Raw genomic sequence first — 25,721 nt, 5'->3', positions numbered from 1 at the left:
TGCTGGGTCATAGGGTAGGTCTAGTTTTAATTTTCTGAGGAACCTCCACACTGTTTTCCAGAGTGGCTGCACCAATTTGCATTCCCACCAACAGTGCAAGAGGGTTCCCGTTTCTCCATACCCTCTCCAGCATCTACAGTCTCCTGATTTGTTCGTTTTGGCCACTCTGACTGGCGTGAGGTGATATCTGAGTGTGGTTTTGATTTGTATTTCCCTGATGAGGAGCAACGTTGAGCATCTTTTCATGTGCCCGTTGGCCATCCAGATGTCTTCTTTAGAGAAGTGTCTGTTCATGTTTTCTGCCCATTTCTTCACTGGGTTATTTGTTTTTTGGGTGTGGAGTTTGGTGAGCTCTTTATGGATTTTGGATACTAGCCCTTTGTCCGATATGTCATTTGCAAATATCTTTTCCCATTCCGTTGGTTGCCTTTTAGTTTTGTTGGTTGTTTCCTTTGCTGTGCAGAAGCTTTTTATCTTCATAAGGTCCCAGTAGTTCATTTTTGCTTTTAATTCCCTTGCCTTTGGGGATGTGTCAAGTAAGAAATTGCTACAACTGAGGTCAGAGAGGTCTTTTCCTGCTTTCTCCTCTAGGGTTTTGACGGTTTCCTGTCTCACATTCAGGTCCTTTATCCACTTTGAGTTTATTTTTGTGAATGGTGTGAGAAAGCGGTCTAGTTTCAACCTTCTGCATGTTGCTGTCCAGTTCTCCCAGCACCATTTGTTAAAGAGACTGTCTTTTTCCCACTGGATGTTCTGTCCTGCTTTGTCAAAGATGAGTGGGCCATACGTTTGTGGGTCTAGTTCTGGGGTTTCTATTCTATTCCATTGGTCTATGTGTCTGTTTTTGTGCCAATACCATGCTGTCTTGATGATTACAGCTTTGTAGTAGAGGCTAAAGTCTGGGATTGTGATGCCTCCTGCTTTGGTCTTCTTCAAAATTACTTTGGCTATTTGGGGCCTTTTGTGGTTCCATATGAATTTTAGGATTGCTTGTTCTAATTTCGAGAAGAATGCTGGTGCAATTTTGATTGGGATTGCATTGAATGTGTAGATAGCTTTGGGTAGTATTGACATTTTGACAATATTTATTCTTCCAATCCATGAGTGCGGAATGTTTTTCCATTTCTTTATATCTTCTTCAATTTCCTTCATAAGCTTTCTATAATTTTCGGCATACAGATCTTTTACATCTTTGGTTAGATTTATTCCTAGGTATTTTATGCTTCTTGGTGCAATTGTGAATGGGATCAGTTTCTTTGTCTTTCTGTTGCTTTATTACTAGTGTATAAGAATGCAACTGATTTCTGTACATTGATTTTGTATCCTGCGACTTTGCTGAATTCATGTATCAGTTCTAGCAGACTTTTGGTGGCGTCTATCGGATTTTCCATGTATAATATCATGTCATCTGCAAAAAGTGAAAGCTTAACTTCATCCTTGCCAATTTTGATGCCTTTGATTTCCTTCTGTTGTCTGATTGCTGATGCTAGAACTTCCAACACTATGTTAAACAACAGCGGTGAGAGTGGACATCCCTGTCGTGTTCCTGATCTCAGGGAAAAAGCTCTCAGTTTTTCCCCGCTGAGGATGATGTTAGCTGTGGGCTTTTCATGAATGGCTTTTATGATGTTTAAGTATGTTCCTTCTATCCCGACTTTCTCAAGGGTTTTTATTAAGAAAGGTTGCTGAATTTTGTCAAATGCCTTTTCTGCATCGACAGGATCATATGGTTCTTATTTTTTCTATTATTTTTTTTTAAAATTTTTTTTTTCAACGTTTTTATTTATTTTTGGGACAGAGAGAGACAGAGCATGAACGGGGGAGGGGCAGAGAGAGAGGGAGACACAGAATCGGAAACAGGCTCCAGGCTCCGAGCCATCAGCCCAGAGCCTGACGCGGGGCTCGAACTCACGGACCCCGAGATCGTGACCCGGACCGCGAGATCGTGACCTGGCTGAAGTCGGACGCTTAACCGACTGCGCCACCCAGGCGCCCCATTATTTTTTCTATTATTAATGTGATGTATCACGTTGATTAATTTGCGAATGTTGAACCTGCCCTGCATCCCAGGAATGAATCCCACTTGATCATGATGAATAATTCTTTTTATATGCTGTTGAATTCGATTTGCTAGTATCTTATTGAGAATTTTTGCATCCATATTCATCAGGGATATTGGCCTGTAGTTCTCTTTTTTTACTGGGTCTCTGTCTGGTTTAGGAATCAAAGTAATACTGGCTTCATAGAATGAGTCTGGAAGTTTTCCTTCCCTTTCTATTTTTTGGAACAGCTTGAGAAGGATAGGTATTATCTCTGCTTTAAACGTCTGGTAGAACTCCCCTGGGAAGCCATCTGGTCCTGGACTCTTATTTGTTGGGAGATTTTTGATGACTGATTCAATTTCTTAGCTGGTTATAGGTCTGTTCAAGCTTTCTATTTCCTCCTGATTGAGTTTTGGAAGCCTATGGGTGTTTAGGAATTTGTCCATTTCTTCCAGGTTGTCCAGTTTGTTAGCATATAATTTTTCATAGTATTCCCTGATAATTGATTGTATCTCTGAGGGATTGGTTGTAATAATTCCATTTTCATTCATGATTTTATCTATTTGGGTCATCTCCCTTTTCTTTTTGAGAAGCCTGGCTAGAGGTTTGTCAATTTTGTTTATTTTTTCAAAAAACCAACTCTTGGTTTCGTTGATCTGCTCTACAGTTTTTTTAGATTCTATATTGTTTATTTCTGCTCTGATCTTTATTATTTCTCTTCTTCTGCTGGGTTTAGGCTGCCTTTGCTGTTCTGCTTCTATTTCCTTTAGGTGTGCTGTTAGATTTTGTATTTGGGATTTTTCTTGTTTCTTGAGATAGGCCTGGATTGCAATGTATTTTCCTCTCAGGACTGCCTTCGCTGCGTCCCAAAGAGTTTGGATTGTTGTATTTTCATTTTCGTTTGTTTCCATATATTTTTAAATTTCTTCCCTAACTGCCTGGTTGACCCATTCATTCTTTAGTAGGGTGTTCTTTAACCCTCCATGCTTTTGGAAGTTTTCCAGACTTTTTCCTGTGGTTGATTTCAAGCTTCATAGCATTGTGGTCTGAAAGTATGCATGGTATGATTTCAATTCTTGTATACTTAGAAGGGCTGTTTTGTGACCCAGTATGTAATCTATCTTGGAGAATGTTCCATGTGCACTCGAGAAGAAAGTATATTCTGTTGCTTTTGGATGCAGAGTTCTAAATATATCTGTCAAGTCCATCTGATCCAATGTATCATTCAGGGCCCTTGTTTCTTTATTGACCATGTGTCTAGATGATCTATCCATTTCTGTAAGTGGAGTGTTAAAGTCCCCTGCAATTACCACATTCTTATCAATAAGGTTGCTTATGTTTGTGAGTAGTTGTTTTATATATTTGGGGGCTCCTATATTCAGCACATAGATATTTATAATTGTTAGCTCTTCCTGATGGATAGACCCTGTGATTATTATATAATGCCCTTCTTCATCTCTTGTTACAGCCTTTAATTTAAAGTCTAGTTTGTCTGATATAAGTATGGCTACTCTAGCTTTCTTTTGACTTCCAGTGGCATGATAAATAGCTCTCCATCCCGTCACTCTGAATCTGAAGGTGTCCTCAGGTCTAAAATGAGTCTCTTGTAGACAGCAAATAGATGGGTCTTGTTTTTTTATCCATTCTGATACTTGTCTTTTGGTTGGCGCATTTAGTCCATTTACATTCCGTGTTATTATAGAAAGATATGGGTTTAGAGTCATTGTGATGTCTGTAGGTTTTATGCTTGTAGCGATGTCTCTGGTACTTTGTCTCACAGGATCCCCCTTAGGATCTCTTTTAGTGGTTTAGTGGTGATGAATTCCTTCAGTTTTTGTTTGGGAAGACCTTTATCTCTCCTTCTATTTTAAATGACAGACTTGCTTGATAAAGGATTCTCGGGGCGCCTGGGTGGCGCAGTCGGTTAAGCGTCCGACTTCAGCCAGGTCACGATCTCGCGGTCCGTGAGTTCGAGCCCCGCGTCGGGCTCTGGGCTGATGGCTCAGAGCCTGGAGCCTGTTTCCGATTCTGTGTCTCCCTCTCTCTCTGCCCCTCCCCCATTCATGCTCTGTCTCTCTCTGTCCCAAAAATAAATAAACATTGGAAAAAAAAAAAAAAAAGATTCTCAGCTGCATATTTTTTCTATTCATCACATTGAAGATCTCCTGCCATTCCTTTCTGGCCTGCCAAGTTTCAGTAGAGAGATTGGTCACGAGTCTCCCTTTATATGTTAGAGCACGTTTATCTCTAGCTGCTTTCAGAATTTTCTCTTTATCCTTGTATTTTGCCAGTTTCACTATGATATGTCGTGCAGAAGATCGATTCAAGTTACATCTGAAGGGAGTTCTCTGTGCCTCTTGGATTTCAATACCTTTTTCCTTCCCCAGATCAGGGAAGTTCTCAGCTATTATTTCTTCAAGTACACCTGCAGCACCTTTCCCTCTCTCTTCCTCCTCTGGAATACCAATTATGCGTAGATTATTTCTCTTTAGTGCATCACTTAGTTCTCTAATTTTCCCCTCATACTCCTGGTTTTTTTATCTTTTTCTCAGCTTCTTCTTTTTCCATAATTTTATCTTCTAGTTCACCTATTCTCTCCTCTGCCTCTTCAATCTGAGCTGTGGTCGTCTCCATTTTATTTTGCAGCTCATTAACAGCATTTTTTAGCTCCTCCTGGCTGTTCCTTAGTCCCTTGATCTCTGTAGCAATAGATTCTCTGCTGTCCTCTATACTGTTTTCAAGCCCAGCAATTAATTTTATGACTATTATTCTAAATTCACTTTCTGTTGTATTGTTTAAATCCTTTTCGATCAGTTCATTAGCTGTCACTATTTCCTGGAGATTCTTTTGAGGGGAATTCTTCCGTTTCATCATTTTGGATAGTCCCCGGAGTAGTGCGGGACTGCGGGGCACTTCCCCTGTGCTGTCTCGAATAACTTGCATTGGTGGGCGGGGCCGCAGTCAGACCTGATGTCTGCCCCCAGCCCACTGCTGGGGCCACAGTCAGACTGGTGTGTGCCTTCTCTTCCCCTCTCCTAGGGGCGGGATTCACTATGGGGTGGCGTGGGCCGTCTGGGCTACTTGCACACTGCCAGGCTTATGGTGCTGGGGATCTGGCGTATTAGCTGGGGTGGATCGGCAAGGTGCACGGGGGCGGGAGGGGCAGGCTCAGCTCGCTTTTCCTTCAGAGATCCGCTTCGGGAGGGGCCCTGCGGCACCGGGAGGGAGTCAGACCCACCAGAGGGATGGATCCGCAGAAGCACAGCGTTGGGTGTTTGCGCGGTGCAAGCAAGTTCCCTGGCAGGAACTGGTTCCCTTTGGGATTTTGGCTGGTGGATGGGTGAGGGAGATGGGGCTGGTGAGCGCCTTTGTTCCCCGCCAAGCTGAGCTCTGTTGTCCGGGGCTCAACAACTCTCCCTCCTGTTGTCCTCCAGCTCTCCGGTTCTCTGAGCAGAGCTGTTAGCTTATAACCTTCTAGATATCAAGTCCCACTTGCTGTCAGAACACACTCCATCCGGCCCCTCCGCTTTTGCAAGCCAGACTCGGGGGCTCTGCTTGGCCGGCGGGCCGCCCCTCCGCCCCGGCTGCCTCCTGCCAGTCCGTGTAGTGCGCACTGCCTCGCCGCCCTTCCTACCCTCTTCCGTGGGCCTCTCATCTGCACTTGGCTCCGGAGACTCCGTTCTGCTAGTCTTCTGGCGGTTTTCTGGGTTATTTAGGCAGGTGTAGGTGGAAGTTCTACACGCGCGGTGAGCCCAGCGTCCTCCTACGCTGCCATCTTCCTAAACTCAAAATTTTCATTATTGATTTTCATCTCTTTTTTTTTCCTTTAAGACACTAAGGGCACTTATTTAAATTTTTTTTTAACGTTTATTTATTTTTGAGAGACAAAGTGTGAGCAGGGAAGGAACAGAGGGAGAGGGAGACACAGAATCCGAAACAGGCTCCAGGGTCTGAGCTGTCAGCACAGAGCCCGATGGGGGGGTGGGGGGGGGCGCGAACCTGCGAACCGTGAGATCGTGACCTGAGCCAAAGTTGGATGCTTAACCGAGTGAGCCATCCAGGTGCCCCTAAAGGCACTTATTTTAAAACCTGTATCTAAAATTCTATTATCTGTAAACTCGTATTTTTGGTAGATATCAAATATGGAAAACTAAAAATAACTAGATGCCAAGGATATTAACTTCCTCTAGAAGAGGTATATGTGCTGCAGGTCTATGACTAGTGACACTACCACTTCTTGATTATTTTCATCAAATTTCAAGGACTAAGATAATATGAAACTGGGCTTCCCTGTGAGGGTGAGAGTATATTTGGTTCACCCTTCCTCCTCTAACATAGCTTCAGGATCCTAAATCAGAGAAGGGAATCTACTACATTCCAGACTCTGATTTCTGATGTTTATCTTCCTGGCCTCAAGAGTTTGTCAGAAGTGCTGTTCAGCTTTTCAGGATCTTAACCACTTCTTTAGGGGTCAATAGATACCCAGTGGAAAAGTGGCCCCAAAGTAGGTCTCCTATGTGGGTTCCTGTATCTTCCTCATCTTGGCCCCATCACTCTTTACTTCCTTGTTACCAATACACTGCACCTTCAAAAAAAAATCTTTTTTCTTATTTCATCCTCCTTAGTAGGACAGATGGTCAAAATTAATTTTTCTCATTAAATTTTTCATTTGAAGAAGTTTTATTTGGTTGTTTTTCAAATATGTTATATCACTTTTTAAAGTTTCCTGTTCCTTACAAATACCTTTTATTTCTTTAAATACGGTATGTTATTTTAATTGCAGTATCTTTTAGTACATTTACTTCTTATACCTAATGTTTTTGAAGGTTTCTCTATCATTTCTTCCTAGTTCTTACTAAAGGCACCTTGTTTCCTGGTACATTTGGTTATTTTTGCGTGTGTAATGCTTACTTTCCTTGAATAATGATCTACGGAGACTACCTGAAGATTTGGGAAAGGTAACTATCTCCAGAGAGGATCTGCACTTGCTTTTATTGAGAACCTTAAGAGCACTATACATCCAGGATCATCAGGTTCATCCAGGATTATCCAGGTTTTCTTCATTTTCTCCTCCTCTACTCAGTGCCAATGTAACTCTTCCCACAGTCCCCCAGAGGTGGAGATTTCTTCTGTTTAATTATTCTGAGAATTCATCAATTTAGGGTCCCAGCTTTCATAAACTTTATGTATGTGTGCATCTTTTAAAAATTCAGCCCTTTTAGGGGTGCCTGGGTGACTCAGTCAGTTAAGCATCCGACTTCAGCTCAAGTCATGATCTTGTGGTTCTGCTGACAGCTCAGAGCCTGGAGCCTGCTTCAGATTCTGTTTCTCCCTCTCTCCCTGCCCCTTCCCCTCCCTCCCCCCCCCCAAATAAATAAACACTTAAAAAAATTTAAAAACTCAGCCCTTTTAGTAATTTTCAGGATACGGTTTGAGTAAAAAAAAAAAAAAAAGAAAAAGAAAAAGAAGAAAAAGAAAAAAGAATAAGCGTTGGAATTAGTATTATTGACCTAGCTCACATCCACTAGGAGTACAAGACTACTTGCTACATATCTATACCTTAAAACTATATCCATTCTATCCTATATAGCAGTTTCACACAAAACTAAGTAAAATCAGAAATTACTTTCAATTATATTTTTTCTGACAAGACTGCTGTTCTTTGAGATTGGCTACATGGAACCCCAGTTATATCTGATGTGTAATTACAATGAGGGAAAACAGATTCATGTTACCCATTTCCATGATAAGTTAGTCTCTTTTATTTTTATTTACTTATTTTTTAAAGTAGGCTCTGCATCCAGCGTGGAGCCCAACATGGGGCTTGAACTCACAACCCTGAGATCAAGACCGGAGCTGAGATCAAGAGTCAGACGCTTAACTGACTGAGCCACCCAGGCATCCCAAGTTAGTCTCTTTTAAATCACAAAAACTTTAAGTAACTTCTACTCTCAGACTTAGCACATTGAATATTAATTGATTCAGGGTATTTCTTGTCTCATTAAGAGGAAAGACAATTGTTAATTCACTGCTATAAAGTTTGGCACCCCATGGGCGCTGACTAAATAACTTTTGAATAAATAAGCAAATGAATAAGTAAAAAGACATTAAGTAATACTGCCTTCAAAATACTGTTCCATAAGAAATAAAAGAAATTTCACAGTAAAGAGGTTACCACCATTTCAGTAATAATGAAAAAGATTATATTCATTAGTAAGACATAAAAACAACTGAATAAAAACAGAAACACACCAAATTTGAGGGCTCAAGTAAAATGAAAAGATGAATAAGAAAAACATGATTGAAAACACAATGTATTCAACCTCAGTGTGAACAGGAGGGGGTGTGTACCAATAACATACAATATAACCCCACAAACAAATGCAAGAAGGTCTGAATGTAAACAGGAAAATGCAAATTAAAGCCACAGTGAGTTATAATGAAAGATCTAACAGACTGGCAAAATCTAAAAATCAGCCATATAGAAGTGATATAGAGACTGCAATGTACAGCATTTTTCTTTTTTTTTTTAATTTTTAATGTTTTTTTATTTATTTTTGAGACAGAGAGAGACAGAGAATGAGTGGGGAAGGGGCAGAGAGAGAGGGAGACAAAGAATCTGAAGCAGGCTCCAGACTCTGAGCTGTCAGCACAGAGCCCGACGCAGGGCTCGAACTCACAGACTGTGAGATCGTGACCTGAGCTGAAGTCGGACGCTTAACCGACTGAGCCACCCAGGCGCCCCTACAGCATCTTTCATATACTGTCAGCGAGAATATAAATTATACAGCCTTTTTGAACATATGATCCATCAATTGTGCTCCAAGGTATACACCATAAAGAAAATCTTATACATGTGTACCAAGAGACAACATACAAAAATGTTCATAAGCAGCCTATTCATAATAGCAAACAACTATAAAAAACTGAAAAGCCTATCAATTGCAAAATGGATAAATACATTTTGGCATATTTATACTGCACTGGAATACTACACAGTAGTTAAAATTAAGAAACTACAATTCTACTCAGCAACATTAATAAATATATAAATAAATAACAAAGCAAAAGAAAAGCAGATCAATATTTATAACGATTCAATTTATATATTTATAAAAAATCAAAGTCAGATAAAAGGACATTTATATGTTGTTTTTTGAGAGAGCATGTGTGTGCGCATACAAGCTGGGAAGGGGCCGAGGGAGAGGGAGAAAGAGAATCTTCAGCAGGCTCCATGCCTAGTGCAGAGCGCAAAGCAGGGCTCCATCTTATGATTGTGAGATCATGACCTGACCCGAAATCAAGAGTCAGACACTTAGCTGATTGAGCCACCCAAGCGCCCCAATATAGGATATGTATAAACATACACATGTATGATCCTGTGAGAAAATGCTTAACATGAAATAACAGTTACTAGGAGTTGGAGAAAAATATAAGACAGGACTCACAAGAAGCTTCAACAGGTTGTGGTTGTTTTGTAAAGACAGTTGATGAATAGATACTTGTTTTATTATTCTTTATACTACATATAAAAACTACGAATATATATTCTTTGGATGTGTATTTTGCAATTAAACATTTAAGTACCAGGTGATCCAAAAGATATGCAGTTAAAAATATATATAAAAGGAAAAATAAGTATAAACATTAGGTTTCCAAAAATTACCCTAGAAATTACACTGGAATTTACTTACCCATCTGCTTTCCTATCAGAGCATTAATTTCCTCCAGAATATGGACATATTATATGTTAATGCTTAAAGAATATAACCGAAAGAATGACTTTTTAAATTCATATGACCTCAGACAGCACTTTTCAAGGAAAGAATTTAGCTCATGGTCTCGATATCATCTAAATATACCACTTTAGTAAAATAACAAACTATATTAAGTTTATTTTCCCTAAAAGGCAGTCATTGAGTCCAAGTCCAACTTACTAACATTTCCTTAAACATTTACAGACCGACTTGAGTTTGAATACAAGAGAAGTCACAACATCTTCTCAGATCAGCACTGAGATCAGTTACTGCTCAAAATAGTAACAGCACCTAAGCCAGTTCTTTTCATTAACATTTTCCTCAAAAGGTATCAAGAAACTTAATTTTGCATCATTAGTTATCTGGAAAAAACACATATTAGATTTTAAATGCTCCAGGAGACACAAGTAAGCCTATGTTTCATCAAATTCCACACTGCATTTGTCTATGAAATAAACATTCTTTCAAAACTAAAAAAAAAACAAAAAACAAAATAAAAATCTACCTCACATTTTCAAAGACTGAATAAATTATTAATGGATTCCAGATAATTGCTGTCAATTAAATGCCTATTTAAATTTTGACTTCTAAATGGTATCAGGAGCTTCATCTTACCTGGGGAGGATAGTTGCTCTCTGAGGACCACCTTGAAGATTGGTCATTTGGTTTATCCACTAAAATGTTCCTGAAATAAAGAAAATTATAGCAAATAATTAAAATTATAAGTGAATATGGGGGATGCGTGGGTGGCTCAGTCAGTTAAGTGTCTGAATCTTGATTTTGGCTCAGGTCATGATCTCATAGTTTATGAGTTTGAGCCCTGTGTCAGGCTCTCTGAACTGATAGGACAGAGTCTGCTTGGGATTCACTCTCTCTCCCTCTCTGCTCACTCTCTCTCTCTCTCTCTCAAAATAACTAAAACTTAAAAAAAAAAAATAAAATTACAAGTGAATATGAATATGCAAAAAGAGGAATAATCTACCAGATGCTCAAATTACCATAGGTATATAATGTTTGGAGCTTGAACAGAAAGAGAAAATAAAACAGAATAAGGAACAGAAAAGCTCTAGTATATATAAGATTTTGAAAATATGATAAAGGTAGCATTTCAAACAATGGAGAAAAAAGCAAGAAAAAATATACTTCTGCTTCATACAAGTGACAAAGTGAACAGTACATACATTTAAGGTGAAAAAACAAAATACCTAAGAATAAATAAATTACCATATATACACATCATATATATCACCATATTACACAATTATATTGTTATATGTTACATATATAATACATATATTAACATCATATATGCATATGTATATACATACAATCAATCTTTAGATTAAGAAGTCTTTAAAGTACAGCATCTGAATCAGAACTCTGGGTGAAAAAAAGGAACTGATGTAAGTAACTTTATGGGGCGCCTGGGTGGCGCAGTCGGTTAAGCGTCCGACTTCAGCCAGGTCACGATCTCGCGGTCCGGGAGTTCGAGCCCCGCGTCAGGCTCTGGGCTGATGGCTCAGAGCCTGGAGCCTGTTTCCGATTCTGTGTCTCCCTCTCTCTCTGCCCCTCCCCCGTTCATGCTCTGTCTCTCTCTGTCCCAAAAATAAATAAACGTTGGAAAAAAAAAAAAAAAAAAAAAGAAGATGGTGCCTTCACCTGAAACTATAAGGCTAAAGACAAATGGAACCATATATAAAAACTGTACTTTATTTTATAAAGTTGTTTTCTAAGATACATGGGTTAATTCTGAAATAGTTTACATGTAATGTATACTGGGGTTGAATAAATAAGTAAATGGATGGCAGATGGTGGGAGCCAAGCTTCTCACTTTGGAGTGGAAAGTTACAGAAAAGCAAAGGGAGGATGGTTAGAATGAACCCTGAGGTACTGGATCAGAGCCAGAGACATCAATCACTGTGAACTCATGTTTAGTTTAATATGGACACAGATAAATATAAAAGTAATTATAGATATATATGTGTATGTATGCACACACACCACAGTTTTTCCTAACTCTGTTTACTAAAAGGGACTAGAATTAGTGACACCCCAGTAGCAATGAGCACTCACAGCACCCAGAGCTGGTTTCTACATAATATACCCCAATAAAAGAAAATAGGGATTCTAGGGGAAATGGCTGGTTCTAGGATTGGAACAGGGTTCAAAAGATAAACCTGGAGCATCCTGTAGCACTCAAAAAAATTAAAAAATAAAGGATGGAGACATATCAAAAAGACACAGAGAAACCAAAATAAAAGAATGAAAGAATGAATGGCCAAAGCTGAAATAATTTAAATAACAAAATAAATAGTGTAGTACTGGATTATAACCAAAGAATATAATAAATATCCATGAGTCCATACTAATATAATCCCACTCTAATCATCCAACAAACTCAAATTGAAGAACATTCAACAAAATATATGACTAATACTCCTCAAAACCCTAAATATAATGAAAAACAAGGAAAGAATGAAAACTTGTCACAGACCAGAGGCAAGTAAAGAGACATGATAACTAACAGTAATGATAGTTTATTTATTTCTTAGTAATCTCTACAGCCAATGCAGGGTTCGAACTCATGACCCCAAGATCAAGAGTCACATGCTCTTCCAACTGAGCCAGCCAGGTGCTTCAAAAGTAGTAAGTATAAACATAAACATAAATACTTATTTATCTTCAATGTACAGATTAGGAAACTCAGAGAGATAAACTAATTTGCCTAAATATACAAACACCTAAGTAAGGATTTGAACCCAAGGCCATCTGACTCCAAAGTCAATGCTCTTAATTATTATACTCCACAGCTTGAGAATTATTCTACTTCTTGGAACTTAACCAAAAAAATAATCCAGGGGATATAAATCATCCACATTCATCACAGCACAGTTTATAATAGCAAACTGTAAGCAACCTAATCATGTAACAATAAGGAATTAATTAGACAAATTATGACATAACTGTGTTACAGAATACCATGTACTCATGATCTACAGGCTAACTTTAATGTCACTGGAAAATGTTCACTACACAGTAAGTGAAGAGAAAAAGTAGTTTTTAGTGTGTGTGTGTGTATGTGTGTGTGTGTGTGTATATATATATATATACACACATATATATATGACAAATCAAGTATTTTAAGTAATAATATTCATACATGGAGAGATAAGTTAAAGAACATATACTAAATTGTCAGTGTCACTTTCAGTGATGAGATTACATGGACTTTTCCCGTTTTCTGTACTATTCAAGCTTTCTAAAATTAACACACAGTACTTTCGTAATAAAAAAAGTTTTTTTAAAAAAGAATGAATGATAAAACACAAAATGAAGATAACCCTACACAAAAAAATTGTATTGCAGTTAAAAGCTAAAGCTAAAAATCCAGGATTAAAAAAAAATCACTGACATGAATGTTATAAAGCATGCAAGAAAATTGAACATAGAACTATAATAAAATGGGACCACAAAAAAAATCATTCATGTTAATGAATGACATGAGGGAGTTTAACCAGTCATAACTGAAAGATGAGCAGATGGACCACTAAATGCAAAGTCAAAGAGGCCAAACAGTTGCAATATGTTGTGGTCTTGTGAATTTTGAAATGCCTATTAAATAGTGTTTTGGAGATTCAGCAGTTGGGTATCTGAGGCTAAAACTCAGGGGAAAATACATGTATCTTTAGGGACATCAGTACATCATAGCTAAAATATTTAAAGCCATGATACTGAATGGGATGACCTAAGGCCTGAAATGGAGCTAGAGAAGCCAAAGGACTCATTAAGCTATGGAGGTCCATCATTTTGGGGGTCTAGATGAGAAAGGTCAAGCAAAGGAAACTAAAAAGGGACAAAGGTGAAGAAAACAGAAACTCAGAAAAGTGTGGATGCCAAATGAAAATATTTTAAGTAAAGAAGTGAAAAACTACATAAAATGCTGCTGAGAAGATAGGGACTAGGTGTATTCACCCTCATATGCCTCACTCCAAGGCTAAATGCTGCTACATACAAAGTGCTTAATAAATATTTGATAATGATATGAACAGATAAATAAGTAGCACTACAAAGAAAAATTAAAATAGAACCATCAAAGCATAAAATATATTAATCATACTTATTACCTGCAACTTAAGCTTATACTAAGTCAAAATGAATGATAAATGGGGCAACTGGCTGGCTCCATTAGTGGAGCATGCAGCTCTTCATCTCAGGATTGTGAGTTTGAGCCCCACTTTGGGTGTAGAGAATACTTTAAAATTTTTAAAAATAAATAAATGACAAATAAAATACAAGTCAGAAATAAAGTGAGGTTAGCCTGAGGTGGTTTGGAAAGATGGAGGCTTGAATATATTCCTGATAATCTCCAGTCACAACATTGGGTCAACTACTAAGCACCTCTCCTGCCTGTGCACAGCAGGTGACAGAGGCCAGAATCAGAACTTTAAGAACCATAACAAAAGCTTGGCCATAGGAATATCAAAAGAGCCATGGACATCTCTCTCCCCAATAGAAAGGCATCAACTGCATGAGCATTTCTGGGACAATCTGCTCATCTCCCTGGCTCACAAAGAGCTCCAGGAGAGCTAACCGATTGGGTTCCCTTTACCACTAAACTTGAGAATCCTCTTAGCTGAGGATATCCAGATACTGAGAGATGTCTCCTGGTAACCCACAGAGAACAACATACAAAAAGACTGCTGGTCTACCCGCTATCTGAGGTATGAGAAGCTTTACCCAAAGAGCACACAACACAAGAAAGCTTGCATAGAGAATAAATGCAAAACGAGAGCCAAGAAATCTTTTAAGAAAGAATAGTGAGAGGAAGTCATGTTATCAGCTTTTAAAAACACTTCAAATCCCTAGAATTAAAAACAGTAGGGAATGGTATAGAAACAGACTTATTTCAGAGAAACAAAAACCCAGAAATTGAGCCCAGTGTATAATAGAATTTAATATTTGATAAAGGCGGTATTTTATTTCATTGGGAAATGGTAGTTCATAGTTAAATGATGCTTATGCAACTGATGGGAGAAAATAAGTTAACTCCTAATACAAAATTAATGTCAGTTAACAATTTTAACATACATACATACATATACAAAAATCTTAGGAAAAGTACTTAGGGGCCAATATATGCAACCAAAAGTGTTAGATCTTTTTGCCAAGAAACCAGAAGGTGTGAAAAAAAATAACTATTTGATTATGAAAAAAACTTTTAAAACACCATAAAGAAAACCCAGAAACAAACAATACAAAAAAATATTTGCAACTCATAGGAGTAATAAGGTATTTATATCTAAAATATGAAAAATATTATTTCACATTGATAATAAGACAAACACAATGGAAAAGCAGAATAAATGATACTAAAATCATTAAAATAACCAATAAACAGCAACAAAAATTAACATAAGATATTCTTTTTCATCCATCAAATTGATTAAATTAGATCCCTACTATCAGGAAATCAGGTAGAAAAAGGTAGACATGTCCATTACCCTAGGCTTTATGGAAAGTTAATATGCAGCATCTATTAAAACTTTCAGTGTTCATATTCTTTTCCTTAGCACTCTCATTTCAGAATCTATCCCATAAAAATAAAATCATCAGTACATAAGGACATATGTATACAGACTTGTATATATGAGTCTGTTTAATGCAGCATTTTTACAGTACCAGAGAAAATAAATTATAGAACATATAAACCATGGAACATTATACATTATACCAGAGAAAATAAATTACAGAACATACAAACCATAGAATATTAAAGAATATTTCAGGAGTGCCTGGGTGGCTCAGTCGGTTAAGCATCCGACATCAGCTCAGGGCATGATCTCACAGTTCACGGGTTCAAGCCCCCTGGGGCTCTGTGCTGACCTGGAGCCTGCTTCAGATTCTGTCTCCCCCTCTCTCTGCCCCTCCCTCACTCACACTCTCTCTCTCCTTCTCTCAAAAATAAATAAACATTAAAAAAATTTTTTTAAGAATATTTCAGTTCTATGTCAGCTAAGTGGGGAGAAATTTCTGCAATGTAAGATACAAAGCATCTATGATTCTATCATTGTTAACAAAAACCTATTAGTTATATATTTGTATACAATTCAATTAACAAGCATGGTATGACCTAAATTTATATCAAGTTATATAAAGCAAGCACAGATACAATAAGCCTAAAATGGAACATAAGTACTATTAAGGGATTTTAACATTATTTATATAAACAGTAAAAATCATTATTGTAAAAATATGACAGTTGAGATGTTGACAAACTTTCCGTATTTCTGGCAAACTGACTACACTAAGTAAGATCAGATAATCAAGTCGGGGTCAATCTTTCTTTCTCATTAAAGACATAGGAGATGCAGAAGCAAATAATAAGGGCCTGTTGGCTCTTAAAATTTTTAAGTGACAGGTTATCTCCCAAAGCTTAAAGTCAATTGTAGATTGTTTTTAATTCTCCCTCCTGAATGTTCCTTTCCTCAATCCATTTCCGCTCTCCTGCAAAGCAAATTAGAAAGGAGATCAAGGCAGTGGCTATTAACATCAGTCCTTCACCAACAGTAACAGAGGCACTTATGAAAGCATTCTATAAAACATGTTCATTTAATTATTCTTCCTGGTGTACTTCCTAAAGACCTTTTGAAATCCACCGCTACTACTGGCATAATATAATAGTTTTTCCTTCTTTTAATTCTGAGGAATGAGCAAGAGACATTAACCTCTAATGCTAAACATGTCAATCACAATAGCAGTTTACAACCTCTGGTTGCTAAAAGGAGAAATACCCCATCTACAGCCTCTACTGAAGGAGCAATCCTAGACAGTGATGTTTTATACCTGTGACTTTCCCTAACAACTATCTAAAGGACAGTTAATCTAGACTGGCAAATGACCAATGATGAAAAAGCATAAGACAAAAAAAAAAAAAAAAGTATAAGTAAACAGAACCATTGAAACAGCAAAAAGATATACAGAATAAGAATAAAGGAACAGAAAAAGAACAGAAAGGAGAAGCCAGTCAGTAGTGAGATAAGAATGCAGCAGACAGGGACGCATGGGTAGCTCAGTCAGTTAAGTGTCTGACTTCAGCTCAGCTCATGATCTCACGGTTCCTTGAGTTCGAGCCCCTCGTCGGGCTCTGTGCTGACAGCTCAGAGCCTGGAGCCTGCTTTGGATTCTGTGTTTCCCTGTCTCTCTGCCCCTCCCCCGCTAGCGCTGTCTCTCTCCCAAAACTGAATAAAAGTTAAAAAAAAAAAATTGCAGCAGACCAAAAAAAAATTTTTTTTTTACTATTGTCTGAAAAAATAAATGACAAGCAAAGAAAAAAGTTATAGAAAACACAATTCAGTATAGAAACTATAGGATTCAAATAATAATGATTAATATAGTAAGGTTAAGTATTTGCCATTCTAAAATATACTTGGGGTTCCTGGGTGGCTCGGTCGATTAAGCCTCTGACTTCGGTTCAGGTCATGATCTCTTGGTTCTAATGAGTTCCAGCCCCTCATTGGCCTGTGTGCTGAAAGCTCAGAGCCTGGACCCTGCTTCGGATTCTGTGTCTCCCTCTCTCTCTGCGCCACCCCCCCCCCACCTCCACCCCCCGCTGCTTGTGCTCACGCTCGCTAGCTCTCTCAAAAAATAAAATAAAATACACTTAAAATACAAAATGCAAATAATAACTGAAAACTGGTCAAGAGGAACTGATAAGGAAGATGGGCTGAGGACTAAAACGACTTTCCATGTTCACCAGGGTTTCTAAAACATACATTTTAATTTAATTTTACTTATTTGTTTAAATGTTTATTCATTTATTTTGAGAAAGAAAGAGAACAGGATAGAGGGAGGGGCAGAGAGAGAGGGAGAGAGAATCCTAAGCAGGCTCTGTGCTGTCAGCGCAGAGCCAACACGGGGCTCAAACTCACGAACTGTGAGATCACGACCTGAGCTGAAATCAAAAGGCAGATGCTTAACCAACGGAGCCACCCAGGCGCTCCAAAGTACATTTTAAAATTAAAATGTAATTTTTCATTCCTACCAATGCAGAATGAAAACCGAGGGCAATAAAAATGAGCCACATTAAGCCTTCAGACACAGAATACAAAGACAAAGCTGTGAGTAATTAAATTCTTCAATAAGGACTATAAAATTTATAGTGAAACACATGGGCAAGTGAAATATGTAATACAGTGTTAACTTTTTCCAAGTTATGTCTCTATTTTGCATATTTTAAAATGTACTAAATATACACTATCAATTAAACATCAGAAACAAACTATTAAAATTCATCATGAGAAGACAATTTATTGGACATTTTGAGTTCAAATTAGCAAATTAAAAACCTTTTTTTATTAAACATGCTCAAACCATAAGCCTACCCAGCAATACCTTTTAAATTACTGCTCTTAAGAATACTTTAAATATAAAAAGCAGCACTTGGGCAAAAAAAATGGAGCATTTAACATTTTTTTTCTGCTAATGGATGCTCAGAATACTTATTGGTAAATCCAGTCGATTTTAAATTCAGAGTTTCAGATACTCAAATACTGTGATGTGAAGAAGTCAGTCCAGAAGAGTATTTAAGGATTCAAGTCTGGAATATTTTCCTTTTAGTAGCTTGAAAACACCATACTAAAACCTGTGCCCTTTTTTGTTGAATGATGATTTAAACTTTGGGAATCAAAAGATTACAGAGGTGGCCACTAATTGGTTGGGTGACCTTGAGCACATCACATCATCTCTCAGGGTTTTAATTCCTTTATCTGAAGTACAAAGAGAAAGGCTGAATTCCTTGGTCTTAAGTTTCTTCCAGCTTTAATCAGAGTGGCAGCATTGCACAATTCTGCAAAACACCACTCACGAAGCCATGCTAACATTCTACAATTCTGTGAAAAGCCTTTACATCCTTGCTCTAAGTATCATGTATAATCCTCTTCCTACATAGCAGTCAATAACAACAGACAACCCAGTGATTAAATAGTTTCCATTACGTGTGAACACTGCTGGGGTACCAGCATAACAGTACAAGAATGGGTACCTGTGGCCAAAAAGGTACCCGTGTATTTTTTTTTAATTATGTTATTATGTATTTAAAAAAATTTTTTTTAATGTTTATTTATTTTTGAGAGAGAGACAGACAGAGAGAAAGCAAGTAAGGTAGGAGCAGAGAGAGAGGGAGACAGAATCTGTCTGGAGCAGGCTCCAGGCTCAGCACAGAGCCCTACGCAGGGCTCAAACTCACAAACAGCAAGATCGTGACCTGAGCAGAAGTTGGGCGCTTAACCGACTGAGCCACCCAGGAGCCCTATTATATCTATCTTTTAATAAACAGTAAATGGAAATAACATAAAACTTAGAAAAAAATTATACAATAAAAAGTAATTCAAATTTTAAAAACAGAAGTCAACTCAAATCAATTTTGAATATCCACATGAAAGTTAAAGAGTATACTATAAAAATAATAGCTTCTCCAAAAATTACTTATACTTGTACATATCACAGAGGTTTAGACTCCTTTCCAAATACTTCCCAATTTTCACACAGAAGCATGGTAGGGAGGGGGCCTATTATAAGCTGAAGTTACTTAATTCAACAAATATTTACTGAGTCCTATATGCCAGATGTTGCGTTGGGCTCCAGGAATATAGTGGTATATAAGACAGGATCCCCACTTGTTTCTAAAAATTATTTTCAACTTTATTTATTTATTTTGAGAGAGAGCACAGGAACAAGCAAGGGAGGAGCAGACAGAGAGGGAGAGAGAGAATCCCAAGCAGGCTCTGCACTGTCATCACAGAGCCCAATGTGGAGCTCAAACTCACAAGTCATGAGATCATAACCCGAGCCAAAACCAACAGTCAGATGCTTAATCAACTGAGCCACCCAGGTGCAGACAGGATTCCCACTTGTGATACTAATGTTCAAATGAGAAGCAATAGAAAACAAGTAGAGTTGTGGACAAGATAATTATAGACTATAAAAAGTGTTATAAAAGAAACAATGGGGGGCGCCTGGGTGGCGCAGTCGGTTAAGCGTCCGACTTCAGCCAGGTCACGATCTCGCAGTCCGGGAGTTCGAGCCCCGCGTCAGGCTCTGGGCTGATGGTTCAGAGCCTGGAGCCTGTTTCCGATTCTGTGTCTCCCTCTCTCTCTGCCCCCCCCCCCCAACCCCGTTCATGCTCTGTCTCTCTCTGTCCCAAAAATAAATAAACGTTGAAAACCAACGCACACATGCACATAGCCACTAACCATACATCACACTCTGCTAACATTTAAAAAAAAAAAAAAAAAAAAAAAAAGAAACAATGGGGTGCCTGGGTGGTTCAGTCTGTTAAGTGCTTTTGTTTTCAGCTCAGGTAATGATCTCACCATTTGTGAGTTGGAGCCTGGTTTGTGAGTTTGAGGCCCGAGTCAGGCTCTGGGCTCTAAGCTGTCAATGCAGAGCCTGCTTGGGATTCTCTCCCCTCTATCTCTGCCCCTCCCCCACTCTCACCCAGAGGAAGTCTCCCTCCCTCTCTCTCTCTTGCTCTCAAAATAAATAAACATTAAAAAAAAATTTTTTTTTTTTAAGAAACAAACAAGGAATTGAGATACAGCAGGGGAGTTCATTTAAACCCTCTGAAAAAATGTTAACTATTCTAATTTAAAGGAGCCACCCAAAAATGAAAGTAAAATCAATTCTTTACAAAGCAATTAACAAGTTTAAAATTCTAGCAATAGGAAATAATCTGGCGAGGGAAATTTGAGAACTGAATAAAGTCAGATAATGTTCTCACAGGCTCTAAGATGAGGTAAATGCAAAGAAGGTAGGAAATCTCTAAGGGGCTGAGAACATTAAAAAAAATGGTGATTCTAGACCCTAAGAGGATTTCAGAACTATCCCACAAACATGTTCTTACTTTTAGAAGAACAGAGACTCACTCTGTGAAAAGAAACTGTGAGGAACAGAAAATAAATTAAACAAAGAATAAAGAATGTCGACTCCAGGAGAGATCAGAGTCATATTCTACGTGGGCAGAGATCTAAGTCACACAGACTTAAAAAAGCACAACAGCAAAATACATTTAAAGGTGACTCTTCAGAAAGCAAAATACCCAGAAAACATAGTTATAAAGGTAAAAAAAAAAAACACCTCAGTACATCTCAAAAGTCCAAAAATTTTTTTAATGTTTTTTTATTTTTGAGAGAGAGAGAAAGAGAGAACACCGAGCAGGGAAGGGGCAGAGAGAGAGGGAGAGACATAATCTGAAGCAGGCTCCAGGATCTGAGCTGTCAGCACAGAGCCTGACGTGGGGGTCGAACTCCAATTTTTAAAATACTTCACAAAGCCCAAAAACCACATCTCTTCTGCCTACAGAAGTTCTTCTAAAACTAATGGAAAACCAAACTTACTTAAACGCTAAAAATTAAAAAGCCTACAATAAGATATTTTAGGGAAAATATTAAACGTGAAACAAATATTACTCTAACAGATAATAAAAACACATGAGAAATACGCAGCCACCAAAAAGATAAATGTCACTAATTATTACTTCAACACGACCTTGTTACAGAAACTGGTCTGGATCACCCGGCAGAAGAACCCAGCGGCACTCAGAGATCTTGGAAGGCAGGAGGTTTATTTTACACTGGTGGGCTCAGAGGAGATCAATCTCCAGAGGTCTGAGCCCAGAGCATCAACAGAGGGGACAATTTATAGTCTGTTACTTCTCCATTCCTCATTAGTAGTAATTTGGCGCCAGGGGCGAGCAGGGTGGGAAGAAGAACCCGGAAGGGGAGTCTTCAGGCAGGGACTGAAATTCCCCTACCAGTCCTGTCGGCCATCTTATACCAGAATTTTCCCTATCAACCTAACACAAATTTTAAAAATTTATATTTAAAAAGTTATAGTTTAATATGAAGCAGTAAGTCAAAATTACAACAGGTCAGAAATATTATGACTAGACAGCAGAGAAGTATTAAGACTCACCAATAAAAATGCAAAACCAGTAGAAAGAAGGAAATAATAAAGATTAGAGAAGAAATAAAATAGAAACAAACACAATAAAAAAGATCAATGAAACCAGGAGCTCATTCTTTGAAAAGGTCAACAAAATTCATAAACCTCTAGCCAGACTCACCCAAAACAAACAAACAAACGAGAGAGAAAGAGAAAGGATTCAAACAAAATCAGAAATGAAAGAGGAAAAATAACAACTGACACTACAGAAATACAAAGGACTATAAGAGAATGTTATGAAACATTATATGCCAACAAACTGGACAATTTATAGGAAATGGATAAATTCCTACATATAACCTCCCAAAACTGAATCAGAAAGAAATAGAAAATTTGAACACTACCAGCAATGAAATTGTATCAGTAATCAACAAACTACCAACAAACAAAAGTCCAGGACCAGATGACTTCACAAATGAATTCTACCAAACATTTTAAGAAGAGTTAATACCTGTTCTTCTCAAACTACTCTAAAAGATAGAAGAGGAAAGAAAACTTCCAAATTCATTCTATGAGGCCTGCATTACCCTGTTATCAAAACCAGACAGACATCACAGGGGCGCCTGGGTGGCTCAGTCGGTTGAGCATCTGACTTTGGCTCAGGTCTCAATCTCGCGTTTGTGGGCTTAAGCCCTGAGTCAGGCTCTGTGCTGACAGCTCAGAGCCTGGAGCCTGCTTCGGATTCTGTGCCTCCCTCTCTCTCTGTTCCTCCCCCGTTTGCTCGCTCGCTCGCTCTCGCTCTCTCTCTCTCTCTCTCTCTCTCTCTCAAAAAATAAAATAAAATGTTAAAAAAATTAAAAAAAAAAAAGACACCACAAAAAAAGAGAACTACAGGCCAATACCTCTGATAAACATAGATGCAAAAATCCTCAACAATATATTAGCAAACTGAACCTAACAATACATTAAAAAAAATCATTCACTATGTTTGAGTGGGATTTATTCCCAGGATACAGGGGTGGTTCATTGTTCATAAATCAATCAATGTGATATATCACATCAATAAAAAAAAGGATAAAAACCATATGATCATTTCAAGACACAGAAAAAGCATGTAACAAGGTACAACAACCATTTATGATAAAAACCCTCAACAAAGTAGGTGTAAAGGCAACATACCTCCACATAATAAAGACCATATATGAAAAATCCACAGCCAACGTCATACTCAGTGGGGAAAAACTGAGAGTTTTCCCAAGATGAGGAACAAGACAAGGATCCCCACTCTCACTACTTATATTCAACATAGTAATGGAAGTCCTAGCCACAGCAATCAGACAAGAGAAAGGAATAAAAGGAAGGAAACTGATGAGGAAAAAGTAAAACTTTCCCTATTTACAGATGACATGATACTCTATATAGAAAAGATTCCACCAAAACACTACTAGAACTGATAATGAGGTCGCAGGACACAAAATCAATTTACAGAAATCCATTGCATTTCTATACGCTAATAGTAAAGCAGCAGAAAGAGAAATTAAGAAAACAATTCATTTACAATTGCACCGAAAATACAGGTGGAAATACCTAAGAATAAACTTAACCAAGGAAATGAAACACCTGTATTCTGAAAACTATAAAACACTGATCAAAGAAATTGAAGACAACCCAAATGCAAAAATATTCCATGCTCATGAATTGCAAGAATATTGTTAAATGTCCATACTGTCCGTAGCAATCTACAGATTTAATGCAATCCCTATCAAAATACCAACAATATTTTCACAGAACTAGTACACATAATCTGAAAATTTGTCTGGAACCACAAAAGACTCCAAATAGCAAAAACAATCTTAAAGTAGTAAAATAAAGCTGGAGGTATCACAATTCCAGATTCCAAGCTATACTACAAAGCTATAGTAATCAAAACAGTATGGTAGTGGCACAAAAATAGACACACAGATCAAGAGAATAGAAATCCCAGGAACAAACTCATGATTATATGGTCAGTTAATCTTCAACATAGAGGCAAGAATATGCAATACGAAAAAAGTCTCTTCAACAAATGGTGCTGGAAAAACTGGACAGCTACATGCAAAAGAATGAAACTGAACCACTTTCTTACAATCATGCACAAAAATAAACTCAAAATGGATGAAAGACCTAAATGTGAAACCTGAAACCATAAAAATCCTTGAAGAAAGCACAGGCAGTAATTTCTCTGACATTGGCCATAGCAATATCTATCTAGGTATATCTATCCTGGGCCAAGGGAAAGAAAAGCAAAAATAAAGTATTAGGACTACAGCAAAATAAAAATCTTCTGTACAGCAAAGGAAACATCCAACAAAACTAAAAGACAACCTACTGGATATGAGAAGATATTTGCAAATGACATAACCAATGAAAGGTTAGTATCCAAAATATAGAAAGAACGGATACAACTCAACATCCAAAAAACAAATAATCCAATTTAAATGGGCAGAAGACATGAATAGACATTTCTTCAAAGACATCCAGATAGCCAACAGACATATGAAAAGATGCTCAAAAATCACTCATCATCAGGGAAATGCAAATCAAAACTACAATGAGGTATCACCTCACACCTGTCAGAATGGCTAAAATCAAAAACACAAGAAACAACAAGTGTTGGGGCACCTGGGTGGCTCAGTCCGTTAAGCATCCAACTCTTGGTTTCAGCTCGGGTCATGGTCTCATGGTTCATGAATTCAAGCCCCACACTGGGCTCTGTGCTGACTGTGCAGAGCTTGCTTGGGATTCTCTCTCCCCATCTCTCTGCCCCTCCCCCACTCACTCTCTGTATCTCTCTCTCTCTCTCTCAATAAATAAATAAACTTAAAATTTTTTCAAAAGAAAAGAAACAATAATTGCTGGCAAAGAAATGGAGAAATAGAGACCCTTGTGCACTGTTGGTAGAAATGCAAACTGATGCAGCCACTGTGGAAAACAGTACGGAGGTTCCTCAAAAAATTCAAAACAGACTTACCCTACAATCCAGTAATCACACTGCTGGGTATTCACCAAAAGATTATGAAAACACTAATTCAAAGGGATACCTGCAACTCCTATATTTACTGAAGCATTATTTACAATAGCCAAATTATGGAAGCAGCTCAAATGTCCATCAACAGGCGAATGGGTACAGAACATGTGGTAACACACAATCACAAAATTTAGTAACTATGTCAATATAAATTAGTAATTAAATATACAAAAAAATTAAAGTGAAAAAGGAACAGATAGCAAAATACAAATATTAAAAATAAAGTTGCTGGGGCACCTGGCTGGCTCAGTCCATGGAGCATGTGACTCTTGATCTCTGGGTTGTGGGTTTGAGCTCTGCATTAGGTGCAGAGATTACTTAGAAACAAAATCTTTAAAAAAAAAAAAAGAAAAGAAAAAGGGCGGGTAAGCAGAGACTCTTTTAAGAGTTACATGGCTACTTTGCGCAAGTCTATGGAGACAAATTTGAAAACTCAGATGAAATGTATAACTCTCAATGGGGGGAAAATGTACCTCCTGACTCCAGTAGACATAGAAAGTTAAAAGAGAATTTCCATATAAGAAAGAGTTGCCAGAATTCAACCATCAAACAACATCAAGTAGAGATGGTTCCAGTAAGGAAATCTATCAAAACATTTAAAAAGGATAGACCTAATATAACCGAAACTATTGAAGAAAACAGTAAAAAGATAAAAGCATGTTTTAAAGAAGTTAGTATAAACACTGATATCAAATCTGATAAAGACTATTAAGTTAAAAAAAAAAAAGAATACTAACAGAAACACACAGAAAATTACAATCAACTTCAGTTATATTCATTCAAAAAATCTCTTATGAAAATCCTATAAAAAGTGATAGAAAAAAAACTACAGCATTAAAAATCTAAACCTAGTACGTTATTCCAAAACTGCAAGTGTGTTTCATTCTTAGGTCCTCCATTGATACAATGTCATAA

At 37.7% G+C, this 25,721-nt stretch overlaps 1 protein-coding gene across 1 annotated transcript in view; it reads right to left on the bottom strand.

Annotated features, from left to right (window-relative positions):
• Window positions 1-25,721, bottom strand: part of MKLN1 (muskelin 1) — a 188,514-nt gene that overhangs the window by 130,485 nt on the left and 32,308 nt on the right. The window contains 1 exon segment of the mRNA XM_030308458.1: window positions 10,415-10,484. Within this exon segment, the coding sequence (XP_030164318.1) occupies window positions 10,415-10,484 (70 nt within the window).

The sequence above is a fragment of the Lynx canadensis genome, chromosome A2 (assembly GCF_007474595.2).
Source record: "Lynx canadensis isolate LIC74 chromosome A2, mLynCan4.pri.v2, whole genome shotgun sequence".
Lineage (NCBI taxonomy): Eukaryota > Metazoa > Chordata > Mammalia > Carnivora > Felidae > Lynx > Lynx canadensis.
This window is presented reverse-complemented; position numbering and strand designations above follow the sequence as displayed.